General features: G+C 45.7%; 1 protein-coding gene across 3 annotated transcripts in view; it reads right to left on the reverse strand.

The window, feature by feature from the left end:
• CACNA1H (calcium voltage-gated channel subunit alpha1 H) overlaps positions 1 to 22,242 on the reverse strand; it is a 457,965-nt gene that overhangs the window by 179,188 nt on the left and 256,535 nt on the right. For all 3 annotated transcript variants that reach the window (XM_008164759.4, XM_042853069.2, XM_042853068.2), the window contains exons 5-6: positions 15,098 to 15,195; positions 539 to 698 (exon numbers count right to left, since the gene is read on the reverse strand). In XM_008164759.4, the coding sequence (XP_008162981.2) occupies positions 539 to 698; positions 15,098 to 15,195 (258 nt within the window). The remainder of the gene's footprint in view (positions 1 to 538; positions 699 to 15,097; positions 15,196 to 22,242) is intronic.

Raw genomic sequence — 22,242 nt, forward strand, 5'->3', positions numbered from 1 at the left:
CGCGTCCGCAGGTTCGGCCGATCGCGGTTCCCACTGGCTGCGGTTTGCCCTCTCAGGCCAATGGGGTCTGCAGGAAGGGCGGCCATCACATCCCTCGGCCTGTGCCACTTCCTGCAGCCCCCATTGGCCTGGAGCGGCGAACCGTGGCCAGTGGGAGCCACGATCGGCTGATCCTACGGACGCGGCAGGTAAACAAACCGGCCCGGACTGCCAAGGGCTTTCCCTGAACAGGCGGCGGACCGGCTTTGAGAAGCACTGCTCTAGTTGATACAACGCCAGTTTACAGCACCTGAGGAACAGACACAGGGCTAAATCCTGGGAGGAGAACTGAACAAATGGACCGGTTCAGTTCAGTTCGGCTAGCCACACCTATTCCTAATGGGGCAACCTTCCTTTTCCTGCCTGGGGCAGGGCGAAGGAAGAGATATTGGTATGGAAGCCACAACGTATGCTAACCCTGCTAGCTAGATACATAGACACATTTCTCCTGTAGCCGGAGAGAGAAAAGACGAGACAGTGAGTTTCCCGCTGTACTTACATTGCAAAGTTGCTGTCTACGAAACACCTGTTTCTGAGCAGCCCTGCCCAGAGCTGCACGCCGACAATCCCAAAGATGAAAAAGACAAAGAAGCACAAGAGAAGGACGTTGCCTAACATAGGCAGAGTATCTAACAGCAGGGTAACGAGTATTCGCATACCTGTGGGGAGAAGGAGAAAACAGGTTATGTGAGCCCTTTGCGAGCCCTTCAAGCAGGAAACAGCTAGACACAGGAGCAGGTGTTATGATGAGCTCCACACATTTAGGAGAAGCTTTCTCATCCCTTCTGCAGCTTCAGAAGCAAGCTCGCAGCTTCTAAGTGTGTACGGTGGCAAATGAAGTGAAGTTATCTTCTGCAGTGTATTCCCTTTTCAATGGAAGATGGACCCAAGTCCAAGATCAGTACTTCAGAGCGGGGAAGGGGCACTCCCTGCACGAGTCGGTGAAGTCAACGGAAATGAGGAGAGTAAGATAAAAAACAGACTCTACATCTCGGGACTGCATATGAATCACGGAATTGGATGCTTGCGAGGCGGCTTCCCAGCATGCTCTGGGTGTGGGTGAATCAAGACTTAAAGTTTTAAAAATCTGGGCTGCCAAGGCTCATCTCCACTGAAGCTGCATCTTACAGGCTGGGAGTTCCCCCTCCCGACTCATGAACTCAGTGTTATTCAATGGAATTCACCCTGCAGGGCAGGAGGACGTGTGAGGCCAAAGGCTTGTGCCTCTCTGATGGACTACGGGCTCAATAAACTTTCTAAAGAAACGTCCCTACTCTTCAGCCCACCTGCCAGCATCATCTTCTATTCAAAAACTACCTTCTGGGAAACCATCACATGCCAACAAGTAACTCACCCGACGCCCTGAGGAATCCTTTCCTACCCAAAATTCATCTGGGCAGAAGCATTTTAATAATATTCACAACCTGTCAGTGCCCCAGCTGCGGTGTAACAAATCCTTGGCCTACAGACAACAATCACACTCATGTAGGGAGCAGGGCTAGAAATCTGTCCCTTCTACTCCAAAACAGAGACCTCTGCCACTGAAGTTAAAGAAGAACCTCCCTACTTGATGGTAGCAGTAGGTCTTTTATCCTCTTTCTGAACCAGCCCCCAGAGGGCGACATCACTCTGATATATACACTAAGTTGGTGTTTTACAATGGGCCCAAGATTTCATCACTGGTGCTAATGGATGTGTCAAACCCTGCTCTTCGCAGCCAGAGGAAACTTTCGTTTCTGTGCAATATTTATGTGATAGGAGAGAAAAATGGCGGGAACACGAAGACCCAGAGGGTGCAAACTATGAACAAGATGGGTGAACATTACCTGAACCATACAGGAGCTTTGCTGACAACACTTTAAGCCCCTCATGCCCACCACCGTTCTCCCGGAGTGCTCTCAAGTGCTGTCAGACTGTGCTGCTGTCAGACTGCCAGTCCTTTCACAATGCCTGACTGATTGTCTGGCTGCCTCAGGGAAACAGCACTGTAATCCCTTTGGCTGATTGGTATTGAACTATTAGGAGGCTGGAGGTGGGGATTCTGGGACGTCCATATCGAGCATTTTCAAAAGGCACTAACTGTTCCAGAAGTAAAAGGACAGATCCGTAGAGTCTTCCAAGGGGCAAACCAGGATTTCAATGCAATTTACAAGGACGGGAAAAGGAAGAAAGCAGGCGGATGTCAAGAGCCAAAGGGGATTAACCGGACTCCTGTACAGCATAAAGAACCGATCACCACTTCTACACCACACTTCCTATGACTGGTTAGCCATAGTTAGACTATAATTCTTTTCTAGTAGCCATGGCAATAGGAAAGTCCTGTGGAAGATCTCCCAGACACGGGTCACTAAGTTAGGGCACTAGCCCTGGAAGTGGGAGACCTCATTTCATCAGTCATCCTGTGTGCCCTAGGGCAAGTCACTGAGGGCTTGCCTTCACTGCAAGCGTCAACTCGAGTTGACTCCTCTTGACCTAGCCTGGGTCGAACGAGGACAACACAATCCCTGAGCTGCGCAGGCTGGTTGTATGAGCAGCCCAGAGCTGCTGGAGTCCCCACTGCATCACTAGCTCAAATGCCACTCTACCCTCAACCTACATCCTGCCAGGCCGGCCTGCTGGCGTTTAAAGCACCACTGAACTCGAGCTCGACACTTTTGTGTGTGGATGGGTGTCAGGTTGGGGCAGTACTTGAGTTATACCTGGAGCGAACACTGCAGCGGGGACAAGCCCTTAGCCTCTCTGTGTCTCCGTCCTCCATCTGTCAAATGCAGATGAGAGACCTGCCTGACCTCACAGGGGAGTTGGGAGGATAAATTCAGTAAAGATTGTGATGCACTCAGATGCCTTGGTAACGGGGTGGGGGAGAGGATAGAAGTTCTTAAGGTAGTTAAATACAATTGTTATTGTTAAATACCCAAATAAGGCAGCTAGGGGGAAATTCTGGGCTACTCGTGTTGTTTTTCACAAAATTAGGGGTATGTGACCTGGTATTGGGGCCAAATACCAATATGGGTTATTATATTTTGCCTACCTAAAATGAAAATGAATTCTCTTGAAATGAATCATTATTACACCTCTACCTCGATATAACGCGGTCCTCGGGAGCCAAAAAATCTCACCGCCTGAGATAGGTGAGACCGTGTTATATCGGATTCAGTCCGGTAGGGCGTACCAGCAAGAGCCGGTAAGCCATGCCGGGCTGGACCGGCTTCCCTGGCGGTGATTTAAAGGGCCCGGTGCTCCAGCCGCTGCGGGGAGCCCCGGGCCCTTTAAATCACCACCGGAGCTCCGGCAGCCGGGCTTGGGTGGGGATTTAAAGGGCCTGGGGCTCCACACGAATTCGGATAGAATGTGGTAAAGCAGCGGGGCTCGGGTGGTGCTTTAAAGGGCCCGGGGCTCCCCGCTGCTTTACCGCGTTATATCCAAATTCGTGTTATGTCGGGTCGCGTTCTATCAGGGTAGAGGTGTAGTAGTAATTATATATTTATGACATCCAGAAATGGGCTTGGCATTTGACAGTACAAGTAGCATTAAGATCTAGACTGTGCCCCAAAGAGTTGGCAATCTATTCTGAATACAAGGTTCTTCCCCATTTCCTGCACTAAACTGTTGTATAATATTGCTGGTGTCATTTTAGTGGCTGATGTGTCCCACCCTAGAGGTGGCTGCATTTGGGGGTGGGGGGGTGAGTGACGGAACCCATCCCTACTTGGATATGGTTTAGAATTCTGCAAAGAGCATGGACAATTGTAAAATTGCTATCTCTTACTAATACTGTTTATTCCTCACCTGATGAAATAGGGCCAGACAGTGAACCGGCGTCCATGCAAACCAATCCACAACCCCAAAGCAGGGGAAATGTCATGTCAGCTGTGCCGGAGCGCCAGACAGCAGAGAAACCCTCTGGACACCGTGACGGTGTCTCATGGTACCATAGCTTCAGTAAGTGGAAGTGAAAAAGCAGCAAGTGAGCTTTTCTCCTCCTGCTGTTTATTCCTCCCACTGCCCCGGTAATATTGCAGAGGAAGATGGTGAGCCAGAGACTGACAACTGGAGCAGAATCAATTAGGGGAAAGACTGCTCTGTGGAAACGGTGCAGCAGTCCAGCAGGGAGAGGGAAAGAAACCTCAGTCATAATACAACTCTACCCCGATATAACGCTGTCCTCGGGAGCCAAAAAATCTTACCGTGTTATAGGTGAAACCGCGTTATATCTGAATTCGTGTTATATCGGGTCACGTTATATCGGGGTAGAGGCGTATCTACTTCTTCAAGGCCTAGTTCTCCTAATGCATGGAGTTTGGTGCTGTCTGACGGTCCCATGCTAAGCGTATGTGTGTGATGACCGTTCATTTACACATTGATGCACAAAGCTTCCCTAATAACACTGAGCCTGTCACCTAAAGAAGCCATGGCAAACTAGTACCATTAAGGGGTTTGTCCTTCTTGGCCCTGTGGAAGGAACCATGTTTAAAAATGACCGTTGCTAGCATGGTTTCCTTGACTATACGTAGGCTTTGCAACCTTGTTGTAACCATGTTAGTCTCAAGATATTAGAGAAACAAGGTGGATAATGTAATATCTTTTATTGAACCAGCTTCCGAAAGAGACTAGTTTTTGCGCTTATACAGACCTGAAGAAGAGCTCAATGTAAGCTCAAAAGCTTGTCTCTCTCACCAACAGAATTTGGTCCAATCAAAGAAATTACCTCACCCACCTTGTCTCTCTAATATTCTTAGGCTTGGCAGAATTAGATTTTAAGGTTTTTTTATGATTTCGACTGATAATATCGCTGTTTATTTTTAAGCATGTTTTCCTGATTTTTATCCAATTAAATTTTCACAGTTGCAGGAAATTATGGGCTGGGTGTGTGGGTTAGACAATAATTATTCAATGACAGTGGATGTTGAAATTCAAAAAAAATGGTAAAGCTTTATAACTGTTACAACACAAATTGTCAACAATTAAATGTCCTTCAATCAACTCTAAGAAGTTTTCAAGCAGCATTTTCCTTACTTTGCCTAGCTGTAAATTTCGATTATTCTGGATTGGAATACTTTTTCATCAGCTGGTGTGTGTATGGCGATATCGAGGTTGATTGACATTCACCATTAAAAAAACGTAGTCTTCTAAGCCTAACTGTACTGGTCAAGGACTTATGGATGGGGCTTACCCATCAAACCTGAGATGCTCAGAAATGAAGGGTCAAACTCTGCCTTCGCTCTGCGCTTTGTAGTTAGAGGTCAGGGTGACTTCCAAGTTTAAGTTAAAGCAAGAAAAAAACCCCATCCTGAGGAATAATGACATGCAAATTAGTGGTTCAATAAAGGTTAAATGAGTCTTTGCAAAGCCAACCAACCATAATTTGAACAGCTGATAATTGTAGATTTGAGAGAAAGAAAAGGAGAACTAAAAAAACCCCAGCAGTGCTACGTTCCAAAAAAGGAAAGAGCTTTAGGCACTGAACATTCCGACAGAAAACATGGCGCGTGATTACTGCACGGTGCAAATCAGTCGGTCTGACAGATAGTGCTGGCGACAGTGCAGTCTTCAGGGGCATTTTATCCTGTTAAGAGGCTGCGCTGCAAAGTGCTCTCCCGGTCTGTGTAGAGCTATTTCTCCCTTAATTTCCCCGCCCTTGCAAGATGTTACCCTCCATTAGTTATCCCATTTGGATAGAGAATGGCATTTAAATTCTGATGTATTTTCTCTCTTAGCCTCTTAATTTTCAGGTTGCTGCTTCTTCCAGCCAACTCTCAAGTCATGTCTAATGCATCTCTGAGTAGTTCTTAATTACACAGGGCGGCAGCTCAATGTCCTTTGACTTCAGAGGGAGTTTCGGCTGCATATGGGCTAAGAACATCAGGATTTGGCCCAGTCGCCTAGGCAGTGCCACTTTTTTTGGCATAACGGGACCAGACCCTCAGCTCGTGGAAATCGATGCAGCTGCATTGAAGTCAGCAGAGCTGCACTGATTTATACGCAGCATATAGAGATGTATGTGCTGCTACAGAATGGCACATTCCATCCCAGGATCTCAAAGCACGGTGAGATCATCAGCTACAAACAATAGCTCATCTCTTCTCCTATACGGAGACAAGCTTGATGCGGGGGTGAAGGGGATGAGTAGCAGGGCAAGTTACGCCTCCCTAATTCCCCAACTGCATTTGCACCCTCCCAGGCCTTTTGGCATAAGTTACAAGAGGTTGGAGGGTACAACAACGTACACAGACGGGTTCTGGTCCATGTGGGATCTTATATCAGCTGTGAGTTAGCCTAGTGCAGACATGCTCCACACCACCCCCAACGCATGCCCTCCCACCCCCATAGCAGGATGTAGGGGGGCGGTTAGCGTAGCAGATGGCTATGCTACTTTATACCACCTGAGAACTCCACTGTTGGCAAGAGAACTGTAGGGGAACCTATACTAGTTAGGGCCAGAGTCCATCACTTTACCCTGTCCGAGTGGTGCAAAGTGGCTGGATCAGGAAGAGAGAATCCTTACCAGTAAGATAAACCTCAGCAGTAATAACTAATCTCACAATGTCTTGTGACGTAGATGTTACTCCCTACAAAATGGAGAAACCGATGGACAGACAGCGTAAATAACTCGTCAAAGGTCACTGAACGAGTCAGTGGAAGAGCTAAGAGTAAAACTCGGTCTTCCCCAACTCTCTGTCGTGTGCGTTAACTATTCAACGTGTTGCTTCCCTAAGGTTACTCAAGAGCACAAGCTTGAGGAGCTGCAATGTCACAACAAATATATATATTTTTAAAATACAGTAGGAGACTAACTTGAGCGCACAATGAGTTTTTATTTCATAGTGTTCCTTCCCAATGCACTCAGTAATTCTAAACCCAAGGAACACATTCAATAGCACTGCCCTTCAGACTTGACTAACAAATCTATCTTTGGAAAAGCAAAAGGCTCATGTAATTCCCAGTGGTAGGAAGAAGTTTTGCCCTTATCCGATTCTCTTTCCTCCATCTTACCTTCTTTTCCCCCAAAATGGTTAATATCTATGTTCCTCTGCCAGACAACTTGGTTGTTTAGTGGCACCGCTCTAGAGATTGATCCCATCTGTTAGCTATCTACGCAAGGCACTTTGGACCCTCTTAGTAAAATGCCAAGTGTGGCATGGGAAAAGAAGATTAGCATCAGTTAGGCTGAAAACAAGCTTCATGATTTCTTTTCAATTTCATTACATGTGGTGCCCATTTTAAACCACATATTTAAACAACAACAACAACAACAACCCAGCAATGAAATGAGCTTGAAAACAGTGACTGCTATTAAAAACCTTACAGCCCCTGCCAAAAACATAAATCGTGGAATTATCTTTTTTCCCAGTCATTTCCAAGGAATAATTTCTAATACAGATGATGTTTTTATTGGCTGGGTTCCTCCTTTCTTTCTTTTCTTTGAAAAAATATCTTGTGGATGAATTTATTGCACATGAAAGCGAAGGGGTAATAGAATTGGATGGGGCCAGGCAAAGTGCAAGGTTGTCGTGTGGATAAGTTGCTGTGCTATTTTTGACAGATCTCCACTTTGGAGGCTTTTGGTTCCCCGTTGGAAGGAATTAGAGGACAGTTCTATCTACTGTGCAGTAACTGCAGTTAAAATCTACTTTGACGATTGTTCTTGCAAAGCTGAACTCTCAATGCAATTAGCCCTCGATACCCAATTTGGTTTCCACCAGTCTCTTTGAAACACCAGCTGCCAAGACCATTTTCCAGCCCCACCATTTTCACCAGGTCGCCTCTCCTTGCACTGGATTCCTCCGCTGGCTTCCTCCTGGCTGGCTCATCAACGTCAAGCTTTTTGTTCTGGTCATCAAGGACCATCACAGCTGTGCCCTTCTGTACTTTTGCACGTTGGTCTCTGTTCTCATTGCCCTCATCCTCTCCCATTCAGCCATCCACCTTCCCTCACAAACATCTGTACACTTCATTCCATGCTGCCTCCATGCATTAACAGCCCTCCCTGAACTGACCCATGAACGCCCCCTCCTCCGTATCTCCTCAATTTACTCCTTTAGGGCCTGATCCAAAGCCGACTGAAGTCAGTAGCAAGACCCCCTTTGAGGTCAGTGGGCTTTGGGTCAAGTTGTCTTTGATTCCATTGGATTTCTGACACTAACAAACAAGGCAACTCATCATCAATTTTGGGGCCCTTAATGATTATTGAAAATCACATATAACTGCGAAGACAGAGAGCTTGTCAGACAGAACCAAGAGACACTTCCTTTGTTATGCCTACAAGAAAGGATAAATTCAGGCATAGCCAGGTACAACGGAGGTGTTTTTGATTCATTTTTTTAAATTAAATAAATGGAGGACCATAGATGCTGGAACTAGAGGTGCTGGGGGTGCTGCTGTAACCCCTGGTTTGAAGTGGTTTTCATAATACATAGGGCTTACAGTTTGGTTCAATGGCTTTCAGCACCCCCACTATGTCAGTTGTTCCAGCACCCCTGTGGGGAACAAAAAAATGATAATAGAGGGCTCTTCAATCTATCAGGCAAATGTGTAACACGCTCCAATGGCTGGAAGTGAAACTAGACAAATTCAGACTGGAAATAAGGGGCAAATTTTTAACAGTGAATGTAATTAACCACTGGAACAACTTACTAAGGGTTGTGGTGGATTCCCCATCACCGGTCATTTTAAAATCAAGATGGGATGTTTTTCTAAAAGGTCTGCCCCAGGTCACAAAGGAATTAATTCAGCGAAGTCCTATGCTCTGTTATCCAGGAGGTCAGACCAGATGATCACAATGGGCCCTTCCGGCCTTAGAATCTATGCATCTATAAAAAAGGTGCCCAAATCGTGTGTGCATGAATCCCTCCACCTCTCTCTTTATACATCACTTGTCTTTAATTACAGGCACTGCTGCAATGCTGTGAAATGATACTAGCTCTACATACAACTTGGGTTTCTTTCCAAAAGGACCTTGGGATCAGCCTAGCTAGAGAAGAATTCTTACCTGCTTTCTTATTCCATCCGAACTGGAGGATCTAGGGGGAGGTAAAATGGATCTCAGGACCAAACTTTCCTATTAGATCACTCCCTCTAGATTTCCTACATCAGGGGTTCTTGCGACCACCCTGCCTTCCCATGTGATAAATGGGAGGGGGTCCTGGTTTGGAAAAAGTAATGGAGGGAGGTCTCAAAAAGGCTGGATCAAGGCAAAGGGAAATTGTGCCAGGTTCTGGAATCATGTGACTGTTAGAACCAGTTTTTTTTAAGTAAGTCTCTACCTTTCATGATTGCAAAGAAAAGCTTGAAAAATGTGACCCCATTGCAACTGGCACAGTAACCTCTGCCTGAATCTGCAGAGAGCCTGAAACAAAAGCTGCAAGGGGGAAAACTGCACCATACATCTCAATGGGGTGTTAACTCTACTCAGAAGCTACGACCAGCACTACTCCACCAGAGGGCTGTGTGTGTGCTAGAAGACATGTACAGCAGGCCTGGTCCACTCACCCAAACAGATGCATTCCAACTTCTGGTTAAATATGGGGGTCCCCCTCACTGCTCTCCTGCCTCTGTGCAGGGGATGTGAGCCTGCTGCCCCAAGGGAAGGGTCCAAGCACCATATGTCCCTGGGGGTGGGGGGGGAACCATGTTACTGCCCCATTTCTCTTGAAAGGAACATATTCCCCATCCCTTAATGGATGGATGGGACCACAGTATGGGGTGTGGGCAAGGGGAGTCCTGTAGCCTGGTATGTTCCAGACTGACCTAATCTAGCCCTGGGTCCCAGTAGGGGGAAGTCTGAGAACCGCTATTCCTACACTACTCTATTTAGATCAGCTTTGCAAAGGTCTATCCCACGCCACTCACTCAAGGGAAGTCCCTTTTTCTGATGGGCAGGTAGATATTTTACGCCCTCCCTCCACAACCCCCAATTGATGGCAATTTGGCAAGGCTGATTTTAACACACTCCAAGAGGAGACAAACGAAGCCAAGCCAACATGCTGCATCTCAGGGAGGCACAGGAAGGGGGTTTTGCGGGTTGAATTATGTTCAGGAAAGTTGTGCAATGACCCTCATCAATCACAGAGCAGGAATGGGCAGTCGCAGTGCAAGGTTCCCGTCCCACCTTCTCCACCCCTTTGCTTATACAGCTCAATTCCGTTCTATGGCTGGAGAGTGGCTTCGTCTCTATGGCTGATTAGTGCCAATTGTTATACTGATTTATGGCATGAGTCGCCTTATTCAGGGTTTCAGCAGGGGGTGAATTTCCCTCTGTGTTAAGCTTTGGAATCACCCTGGATCAAAGCTGCCTGACTGTACAAACGTAAGTCATCTTTATTATAAAGGTCGTCAGTTGCTCTGAAAAAATAATGGGGGGGTTATCACGGTCCATTCAGGGCAGATCCTGGATTGTATCAGCCATCAGGCTGGAGCACTAAAAATACCAAAGTCAAAAGGGGACAGAGTTAGTGCCTTATAAACAAGAAACAGTCTGTGCTTATCTACCCTCCAGGAACTGAGATACTTCTAAGAATACTAATCCTACTTTGGCACTAATTCAAGATGCTATTAACACTAGGAGGCTGTCCCAGCGGCTCATCAGGCCAACCAACTCAAAACATGGGTTTAGCTTTTTGAATTTAATCTCATCGTCTATTAATGAAAAAAAAAAGATGAATTTCTATTACCCCTCTTCTGAAGAAAAATCAAACCAGGGATTATGGCACAAAGTGCCCAAAAAATCCCACTTCAAAGCCTCAGTTGCAAACTCATAAAGCAGAACCAGAGAGCCGAGAAATGGGGCAAAGCCATAAACTTTGGACCCGGATCAGTATTTTCCCAAAGTTGTGGAGGCGTTTAGAGATGGGGTGTTGGTTCAGACCCATTTACTTAGGTTTAGTCTACAATACAAAGTTGTGCCAACATAGCTCCGTTAGCTGGGAGTGCTAAAAAAATCATCTCCCCCCAGCTGATAGAACTATGCCAGATAACCCCTCCCATGTATACACAACTATATCGACAGAAGAGTGCTTTTGCTGGCACAGCTAATGTTGTTTGGGGAAGTAGTGTAGCTATGCCAGAATACGCTGCGTCTCCGCATAATTATGCTGGCATCGCTGTACTGGCAAAGGCTCTGTCGTGCAGACAAGCTCTTAGAATAAAATGATTGTCCTTATGGCCACAATTCAACCAAGCACTTAAGCATGTGCCTAAGTTCGAGTGACTTCGAGTTAAATTAGGCACAGGTTTAAATGCTCTCCTGAATTACAGCCTAAAACACGCTCTAATTCAAAAGGCAGCTAGGGGTGGCTCAATGGATGCAGAAAAAAAATAAGAACCAATTTGAACCTTTACCCCAAAACCTGAACCTTTCATGTGGTTCAAAGAAGTTCAGAGAACTCCCTTACCAACTAGCTCATATTTTTGTTCCACTCTGCACTTTTCCCACTCCCAGCTGGGACTAGAAACAACGGAGCCAAAAACCCATGAGAAAAGCTACTCCCTGGGATATTTCTGGCCTGATGAGAAATCGTGATAAAAAAATTAAATTCTGAATCCAAAGCCTCTGAAGTCCCCTCATTCCTTGTGTGTGCCCTCCGAAGTTTTTTCTGACTTGAAAAAATGCCATCATGGAATTTTTTTTTAAAAAAAAGAAAGTCTAAAAACTGCAAGAGCCGAGAGAAACTTCAAAGAATATTCCTGCAGGCAAACATCATCTGTTCTCTTGCCCGCTCATGTAAGGTATTGCAATCGGAACAATTTAGTGGGAGTTTGTTTTGCTGTCTGTAGCTGTGCCGACATTATGGGCAATTAATCTAAGTGGGATGCTCAGTGATAATGCCATATAATTCAAATGCATTTTTAAAAAGGAGCAGGAAAAGCAATTTCTGGAGGGAACCTGAGGATTTGCAAACAATTACACTGCCTCTCCAAAAAGAGAGGATTCAGTTAAAGAGTGATGAAAGGGATATAGAATTAGCATATCAGTGAAGGATCACTCAGAAGAGGGATGGTAGCAATGGGGAAACAATTTCAACTGGTTGGCTCATCTTTCAAATTGGATTTAGGCGACAAACAGCTGAATCCACTTGAAAATGGGCTTAGGGACCACTTGAACTTTCTACAGTGGGTGAACCCAATTTTGTCCCACATTGCAATGAACGCTCTTTGGTATTTCACCAGAAGCACAGACTGTTGTGCCACTAATCCTGAACGCAAAGAAATGGCAAGACCTTATACATCTGAGAGGAGCAATGAGCCTATCTAGAAAATCGGGATCTTCTTAGCCTTGAGTTTTTTTCCCCCCTGAAAGGAACATTTTGATTTGCCTTGAGATACCAGTGTGCTGGGAACTTTATAGCCAGGAATGGAGACAATCTTCCCTGCCCCAAAGAGTTTAAAACAGTCTTGGAAAATATCCATAGAATCAGAGATATCAGGCTGGAAAGGACCTTGAGAATTCACTAAGTCCAGCCCCCTGCACTGAGGCAGGGACAAGTAAACCTAGAACATCCCAGAGAGGTGTTTGTCCAGCCTGTTCTTAAAAACCTTCAGTGACGGGGATGCCCCTACCCCAGAGCCTAACTACTCTTTTAATCAGAAACTTTTCCCTACTACCTAATCTAAATCTCCCTTTCTGTAGATCAGCCCATTACTATTTCTCCTACCTTCATGGGCACGAAGAACAATTGATCACAGTCCTCTCTAGAACAGCCCTTAACATATTTGAAGACTTATCAGGTCCCTCCCCCTCCCTTCCAGTCTTTTCTCCAGACTAAACATGCCCTGTTTTTTTAACCTTTCCTCATAGGTCAGGTTTTCTAAACCTTCTATCATTTTTGATGCTCTCCTCTGGACTCTCTCCAATTTATTCCCCTCTTTTCTAAAGCATGGTGCACAGAAACAGATACAGTACTCCAGCTGTGGCTTCACCAGTGCTGAACAGAGCCGGACAATTACCTCCTATCTCTTACATACAACACTCCGATACACCCCCGAATGATATTAGCCTTTTTTGCAACTGTATCACACAGTTGGCTCATACTCAGTTTGTGATCCACTCGTAACCTCCAGATTCTTTTCAGTGGTACTACAACCTAGCTAGTTATTCCACATGTTGTAGTTGTGCGTTTGATTTTTCCTTCGCTAGTGCTGTTCTTTGCACTTGTCTTTACTGAATTTCATCTTGTTGATTTCAGACTAATTTTTTGATTTGTCAAGGTCATTTTGAATTCCAGTCTTGTCCTCTACAGTGCTTGCAAACCCTCCCAGCGTGGCGTCATCCACAAATTTTATAAGCATACTCTCCACGCCATTATTGAAGTCATCAATGAAAATACTGAATAGACTGGGCCCAGGACTGACCTCCGCAGACCCCACTAGATATCCCCTCCCATTTCAACAGCAAATCATTGATAACTACGCTCTGAGTACATCTTTCAATCAGTTCTGCACCCACCTTATAGTTCACATTCCCCTCCTTTGCTTATGAGAATGTCCTGGGGGACTGCGTCCAAAACTTTATTAAAATCAAGATACGAACATTTACCGGCCTAGATACAAAATCTACACCCCGGCCCTTCACCAGGATTGATGATAATGCTAAAACTAATGATATTTTGCTCACCCATAAAAATGTGACTTGCCCTAGGGAAGCAGAGGAGTAGATTTTTGCACAGTTTACAATCTATGTACTCTGCCCAGGAGATTCTAGGCCTTTGCTTTTCCCACTCTTTGGAACATCAGTTTTACTGGCCTCCCTGAGAGACCTCAGCCCAGCTATCAGTCAGACAAGGAAGAACACAACCCAGTTCAGACTCTGGGGGATTCACTGAATTGTGTCGTAACAACATTGCTTGATTGCCATGGATGGCCACTGGGTGGGTGGAGCCAGAGTCTTTACCACCCCAAAAGGGGGCGGGCAGAGGTGATAAGCCACATACGGCAGAAAACTGCTATGACTGTGAGTGACCCAGATCCTTGGAACGCCTTCAGAGCTGCACGACTCGGCAGCTTCTGTGGTCTCTGCAGTGGGGGATGCAAGTGGCACCGACAGAGCCTTTGGTGTCTACATGTAGATTTGCTTCAGCTCTCCAGGGCAGGGACTGGATCTTCCTGTGTTAGTTCAGCCCCCAGCCTCGTGGGGTACAATTCTGATAGAGGCCTTTGGGTGCTACGATCATATAAATACATCACACAGCCACTTACCCGAAATCCCTAGTTATCTGGCTCCACCGTGTGTCCCCCACATAGCCCTAAAAATCACCACATACCTTCACAAGGACAGAATACGGCAGCGATAACCTTCCCCTTAAAGAAAACGTGTCTAACTCATGCACCACCAGGGCAACGCCATATTCACTCCCAGTGGGGTTTCATGGCTGTAGCACTGTGGCCAAGCAATTCGTTGTCTCCACAGCGGTGTCTCTGGTCAAAGCTCCTCACCCATCACAGAGCCCCAAAGCCAGGGACATGGCCCCTCCCAGTGACCAGCAGGGCAAGGATCTCACTGACACACACTGCCATCATCACTGAGGGGCCATGACCAGTCACAGGGTCTCAGAGCATAGGCTCCAGACGGACCCTCAGCCTTCCTTTCCTGAGTTCAGTTCAGTCTCTCTCCCCTTGAGTCAGGAGCCCCCAGTGCCCCTTCCCAGGGCTGGGTTATAATGCAAACAATCCCATTATTCCCTGCAGGAGCCAGTCTTGCTCCCTCCAGCTCCTCATGCCATCTACAGCTTCCTCGGTTTCTGCCCTTCCTGGGCTTCCTAGCTAGAGTGTTACCAACTGCTCGCTCTCCAGACCTCTCCTTTATAAGTCACATGATCTTCATTCTCTCCACCTGGGGAGCTGAGTTAAGCTGGTCACAGCTGGACTGAGGCCCACCTCCTCTTAAGGGGTCAGACACCTTGTGACAATGGAATAAACAAAGCACCCAGGAGGGATCAAATTTGCACGGAGGTCAGTAGGAGCCACACCTGCTTAGCTCCCTGGTGCTGTGCCACTTTCCCCAGGCATGTTCTGAATCACATATACATTTGTGTTCATCACTCTGGGAAAAAAGGATTTTACTTACTTGGGACCCTGTTAATGGCTCGTAGAGGCCTGAGTACCCGGACAGTTCGGATGGCAGATAAGCTTACATTGTGCCCATCCAGAGAATATTCCATCATGCTAAGGAAGAAAGAGAGAAAGAAATCAGAACAGAGGTGTCTCATCTCCTAGGCCTTACAAGGCTGAAAAGGAGCAGTTCCTAGCTTGTCAGGTGGGTCAGTTAGCCGGACAGTATGTGCCCTGGCTATCTCAGGATTAAGCAAGACAATGGGCACCATCATGAACTGCAGGATTAGCAGAAGGCTATTGCAGCGTGGGATTGTTGCAGCACCAGAGGAAGCTGCCTAGGTAATGCTGTGATTTACCTGCTGGAGGTAGTGCGTCCTGGATAGGGTGACCAGATGTCCCAATTTTATAAGGGCAGTCCCAATTTTTGGGTCTTTTTCTTATATAGGCTCCTATTACCCCCGACTCCCGTCCCAATTTTTCACATTTGTTATTCATGTAGCTGAAGTTGCATAACTTAGATCGATTCCCCTGCCCCTCCCCTCCCAGTGCAGACCAGGCCAAAGTGTCACTCCCTGGTGTCTCTGAGTTATCTGGCACCCTCTAAAAGCACCCGCTTTTCGCATTACACGGAGCTGCAGCTACTTACTGAAGTCATCCTGCTGAAGTCACTGGGGCTAACCACATGCATTAGTGCCACTCACCATGACTACTGGGTGCAGTAGTAGGCGTGGGGGGGATAAGCATGGGGAAATGGGGAATTATTCCCCCCCCACACACACACAGTTCCTCATATCTCCTTGTCAATTGCTGGAAATGGGCCATTTTCATTACCACTACAAACAGTTCTTTTTCTCTCCTGCTGATAAAAGCTCACCTTAACTGTCAGAGGGGTAGCCGTGTTAGTCTGAATCTGTAAAAAGCAACAGAGGGTCCTGTGGCACCTTTGAGACTAACAGAAGTATTGGGAGCATAAGCTTTCATGGGTAAGAACCCCACTTGCATCTGAAGAAGTGAGGTTCTTACCCATGAAAGCTTATGCTCCCAATACTTCTGTTAGTCTCAAAGGTGCCATAGGACCCTCTGTTGCTTTTCACCTTAACTGATCACTCTCCTCACAGTGTGTATGGTAACACCCATTGTTTTATGTTCTCTGCGTATATATCTATCTTCCTACTGTATTTTCCACTACATGCATCCGATGAAGTGAGCTGTAGCCCACAAAAGCTTATGTTCAAATAAATTTGTTAGTCTCTAAGGTGCCACAAGTACTCCTGTTCTTTTCCCCCAAAATAGTTCCCTTTAGAAAAACATCTTGACTTGATTTAAAACTCGTCAGTAACTGAGACAGACTGTGACCCTTGGTAAATTGTTCCAATGCTTAATCCCTTCGCTTGGGAGATTATTCCACAGCTCCGCACAGCTCACAGACAAGAAGATTTTCCTGATATTTCTTTCTCACTACACCTGTGATACCTCCTTGTACTACCCCTGTGTATTTTCATGAAAAGCTTGGCTTTTTCTCCTACCACAAAAATTTACAGAAGAGAGCTGGGGAATAACATTCAGGTACTTTAGGCTGCATTACATTATTAAAAAGAAGGAACATTTTATTTTTCACATCCTGTTGCCATTTCACACGCGTGTTTCTCTCCTGGCCTGAGAAAGATGTTAAATTTAGTCAGTTTCATTGGTCTTTTATAACAAGGAGTGGTAAACATGTGTCAGGCTTTATTTTTTTTTCTTAAATAGGGTTCTGGCTAGTTAGCTTGGTTGTAATTACAATTTATAGCATTTGAACGGACTACAGGGAAGCACTTGTAAATATGTCATATCTCTCTCACTACTCCTGTTCAGATACCACAATGCATCAAGAGCAAGACTGTGAACCAGTTTTTGGTACCAGAAAGCCTTTTTTTTTTCTTATTATTATTATTATTATTTTTTTAAAGAATACACAAATTAAAAAGTGGAGTGGGAAGGAGGGAGGCCTGACAAAAGCAAATACCCAGAAATGTTTCCATCCAATATTTTAAAATTTCAGCAGAAATCATTTTTATTGTAAACATTCCACAGTCGTGTTAAGAACATAGGCACTGAGATTGCCCATGACACAACCAGGGAGTGAAAGTGAAATCGAAACCGACTAGAAACAATAGCTAAGCTTGCTTGTTTGAGAGTAGTCTTTACTCATGCAAGTGGTCCCACTGACGTCAATGGATTACTCACGAGAATAAGGTTGGCTGCATCAGGGCTTTAGAAATCTCATTTTAGCCTAGTTTTAACTGCACACTGATTTTGGTTTCCAGGTCAAGTGAAATGCAACAAACATGAAGCCAGATTCTCAGCGGATGTAAATCTGTGTCGTTCCACTGAGCGATGCTGATTTAGACTAGCCCAGGACCTGGACTGAGATTTAAAAAATTCGGTACTTTCAATACTCTAAAGGTACAGATATGGGATTTCTATTTTTAAAATATCCCCACTTTATGATGGCAGCACATCTTTCAGCAAATTAACCCAAGGATTCTAATTGGTATTTTTATGCTAGCACAGATGTGGGAGGACAAGGTCATGTTTTGCAACGACAGTCTGATAAGCTACAATATAGTGGAATCTCTTCTTTGGAACATCCAGATGGAAAGAGAAGTATGGCAACATTGTGGTGGTCCCGTTATCATGGAGTCACAAGAAGGCATTGTGCAGAGGGTTATTATGAAGCTGTGATCATGATTGCATAGGAGAACTGGATGACAGATTTCCACCCATTTCTTAGAGTGCTTGCTCAGATTTAACAATGCATTCACTTTTGCTTATGCCCCCATAAGTTCACTTTCCACAATCATTTGAATAGCGGAGTTTAACTCACATAAACATTCTCATAAAGAACACGGACGTGTGTCCACGTACACTCAATATCTAAAACTTTCGTGCAAAGCGAACACAAAATTGGCTTGGTCTACACACTGAAAGTGTTGCTTATTCATTTGTTCTCCAAGCATACTGGCACCTTTGACAACGGAGAAGTCTGCAGTGCAACACTTTGCCTGATTTGCACCAGTAATTTTGAATATCTGAAAGTTCTGCCAAGGACTCAGCATACTTTATACATTCTGCCAGTGGGAGTAAATCTGTCTGTCTGACAGAGGTAAATGTGGGTATACATCTGTTCCAAGTGATTGGTGATACAGCATAGGACAGAGTTAAGGCTATTTGGGAAGTTTAATTTGGAACTACAAGAATTTCAGATACTTGATTTTTCCACACCTTTGGCTGGAGTTATTCCTGCTATACATCCACTAACTTAACTAATATTACAGCAGGTCTGAAATTGGCCCTTTAGCCTTAATTTAGCATTTTTTGGACTTTTTTGCTGTTGTTTTTAATAACTTTTTTCCCTGAAGCATTTAATAAATCTTTGCAACCCTAACTTTACCTTAAAGTCTGCCTCTAGGAACTACATTTACATTAGAGGGACAGCTTTAAAATTTAGCACTGCACTAAAACAGTTCTGAAAACTAACCTGGATGCATTAAGCAGCCAGATCACAGAATATCAGGGATGTGGCACTTAGCAGAAGCAAGGACCACACAGTGGGAAATTGATAACAAACATCAGTTTGCACCTGCTAGTTACAGTAACTAGGCCTGTAGCCAGCACCAGGTGTGCACTTCAAACAGACCGTTCAGGAATAGACAAACCTCTGTTTAAAGTCACTGAAATGAATACCACTGATTCCTGACTCAGTTCCCTGGCTGACGGCCTAATAAGGCACACTTGCAATTTATCAGGTGGCTGAGTAAGTGGATTCTACTTTAATTGGACACCAGTTTTAAAACTACTAATAGAATGTAAAAGCAGTTGGAAAGTGCTCCACTGAGAGTTCCTACGCTGTCTGGGTGGGTACTAGTCCTTGGATCCCTACCTAGCTTTTATTCAGTTTGTCTCCTTTGACGACAGGAGGCTTGGCTTGAGCTCTTAGTATGCAATAAAACCATCAAAAACCTTCACACACAACTCAAAACAAAAACTCTCTTTAAGAGTGAAGTGCTTTAGATCACTTTTCTTTTTTGGCCATTGGTTCTCATTTTCACACCCTTCAGTTTTGACCCACCCAGTTACATGCCCCAAGTACAGGAATGGAGTAACTGAGAATCAGGCCATCTAAGTCTATGAACTTCAGTGTTAAATTTTCACTGCAAGGGAAAGTGAGAGACCTGACAGATACCTGATAGGATTTTTTCCCCCATGCTTTCTAGCTTTCTTCAGTCTCTAAGGCTAGGTCTACATTACCCACCTGAATCGGCGGGTAGAAATTGATCTCTCGGGGATCGAATTATCGCGTCTTGTCGGGACGCGACAATCGATCCCCGAATCGACGCTCTTACTCCACCAGCCGAGGTGGGAGTAAGCGCCGTCGACGGGGAGCCGCGGAGGTCGATTTTGCTGCCGTCCTCACAGCAGGGTAAGTCGGCTCCGATAGGTTGAATTCAGCTACGCTATTTGCGTAGCTGAATTTGCGTATCTTAAATCGACCCCCCCCTGTAGTGAAGACCTGCCCTGAGCTCTACAGAAGTTGCGTAGTCAATACAGACTAGGACTGGCAGACTCATTGCACTGCATCTAGGGAGGATTAAGTCAGGGATTTGTTTCCTAACGGTTTGCGGAAAAGAATTGGCTTAATTAACAAACCTTGTGAATTTAGCAACCCCCACCCCATATATGTGTTTCACTGTTTGGGGTTTTCCTTCCTTTATGTGATAGAGGGTGGAACCCAGAAACTCCCTCAGAGCATCTGTCTGGGAGAAAAGGCACCCTTGGCTGGGAATCCAATGGACTACAGAACCATTGGACTCTGCCTAGGTAAAAAAAAGCCATTGACTGGAATAACGAGAATTCTGCTCCCAGCTCTAGGTAAGCAAGAAGAGAGAAACACATTTAAAAGCATGCAATGGGGTGGTTATTGGCTGGGAAATCCATCGTCAGTTCGGCGGGGGATTATCTAATCTGCTCTTATTTTAACAAGCCCATGCTCCCCGCATAGCTTCCCCCTTCTTACCATTCTCCCTGCACTGCTGCACTCATCTTCAGTGATCTTGCCCCTTCGTCCCACCTCCTGCCACTCTCCCTTCCATGTTACACTCCCTCTCCCCCATGGCAGCTTTCACACGTCAGCCCTTCCCTTGCCCCTCCTCTTGTATTTATTTCCCCAAGTCTTATTTCTCTTGTTGTCAGGACAATTGCTACACCCAACTCTTCCTCTAGTCTGGCTCTAGTCTCTCTCTGTGTAGCCTTTAATGATGCTTTAGATGGGATGCGTTGGAAATACAAACCATTATGCACTGATGCATAATAGAGGAGGATGGCACACACAGCCCGTGGGGTATAAAGTCACGGAAGACCATAGGCGTGCAAAGACCCTGAGCATCCAGGGAGAAACAGTCACGGCCTCACATGCATGTCACATGTGTCCTGTCCTGCAGCATCATCATTCATTCGTACAGATCGGACCATTATCGTGGCCTCAATATGCCAGAGAACAGAAGTCACAGCTCTTTCCTCTCTGCTCTCCCAAGAAAGGCAAGTGCTCTCTTGGTCTGGAGAGCAATTAGATTAATGGCATCTAATGCATTTCTCACGACACAGGGGCCGCTCCAATGAGCAGAGACGTAAATGACCCACTTGACATTAGCAGTCATGAGGGGTCAAATGGCAGATCACATTTTTGCTGCTCGGACAAGGCTCGTGGTCAGACTCAGGGTATGTCTGCATTGCAGTCGGGAGGTATGATTGCAGCACGGGTAGGTATGATCGAGCTTCCTCACTGAAAACAGGAGTGACGCTGCAGCGGTACAAGTGGAGACATGTGAGCCTAGCTGCCCAAGTAAACGCCTGCCTGAGATCCTGACTCTACATTTGGGCAGCTAGTCCACACAGCCATGGCTTCACCACTATTTGTAGTGAGATTTTTGGTCCAATCTAGGCTGGGAATGCCTACATCTGCCGCAGTCACGCCTCCTGATTGCCGTATAGACATGCCCTCAGAGGAAACGGAGCCAGCTTTCTCCAGGCTGAAACTTCCCATGGTACTTTTCTTAGGCAAGCAGAGACAGCGAGTATTCACGGCTGGAGCGGCCTCCAGATGCAATCTGTTGCTGTCAGCAGAAGATCTGTTTATTTTGTAGTTTTCCCGCTTACTGTTGGCTTTCCTCGATAACTGTGCTATTAGTGTAAATCAGTTCGCGTAAGGAAACTGAATAGGGCAAATGGAATGGCGGGCATTGCCCATTTGTCACTCACTTCCCTGCTTATCAGAAGGGCCCCTTAATAGGCTTCATCGCTTCCAGGTCCGCTTGCCAAGAAAAACAACCCACTTATTATGTCACACGCTGCCTGGTAAAACTGCTGCTTGTTGCCCAGAAACATCAGCAATAAGTTTCCAAAGTACTTTGTAATTCAAGTCACCCTCCAAGGCTCTCCTTTCTTTAGATCCGAAGGGGAAAACCCAGGCAGGGTTGGGGAACAGGGCGAGGATGCAAGGGCTTGTTAGCCAAGCAAGGCAAATTAAGAGGAGAAATGGTTCATGTTTGGACCCCAAGTTCAAGTCTCTCCGGTGGGCGACAAAGTTAGAATTCCCACAGGCGTGCGCCAAAGGTACAATGGTCATAGGCCACATTGCACCTTCCAGCTGCTTGAGAGGCCCTTGGGACTGGCTTGCAAATGGATTATTCTGCATGTCAGTCCTCAGCATTAACAGCATCTCACCAGAAGGGTTTCTTGTGTTAAAAGTGGTTTGATTTTCCCTTCTCTCCTCCACCAGCCTTTATGTCTATAAAATGGGACTGGAAAACTACCTCTAACAGGCTTAAATTGTAAATAAATTAAATGGAGATATCTTATCTCCTAGAACTGGAAGGGACCCTGAAAGGTCATTGAGTCCAGCCCCCTGCCTTCACTAGCAGGACCAAGTATGGATTTTGCCCCAGATCCCTAAGTGGCCCCCTCAAGGATTGAACTCACAACCCTGGGTTTAGCAGGCCAATGCTCAAACCACTGAGCTATCCCTCCTCCCTTAGGGGGCCTACTTTTCCAGCTTACTGAGATACAAATACCGTAGCCAAGGAACGTCTGATTGATAAGCAGCAGTAGAGGACTCTCCCT

This window comes from Chrysemys picta, chromosome 10 (assembly GCF_011386835.1).
Source record: "Chrysemys picta bellii isolate R12L10 chromosome 10, ASM1138683v2, whole genome shotgun sequence".
NCBI lineage: Eukaryota > Metazoa > Chordata > Testudines > Emydidae > Chrysemys > Chrysemys picta.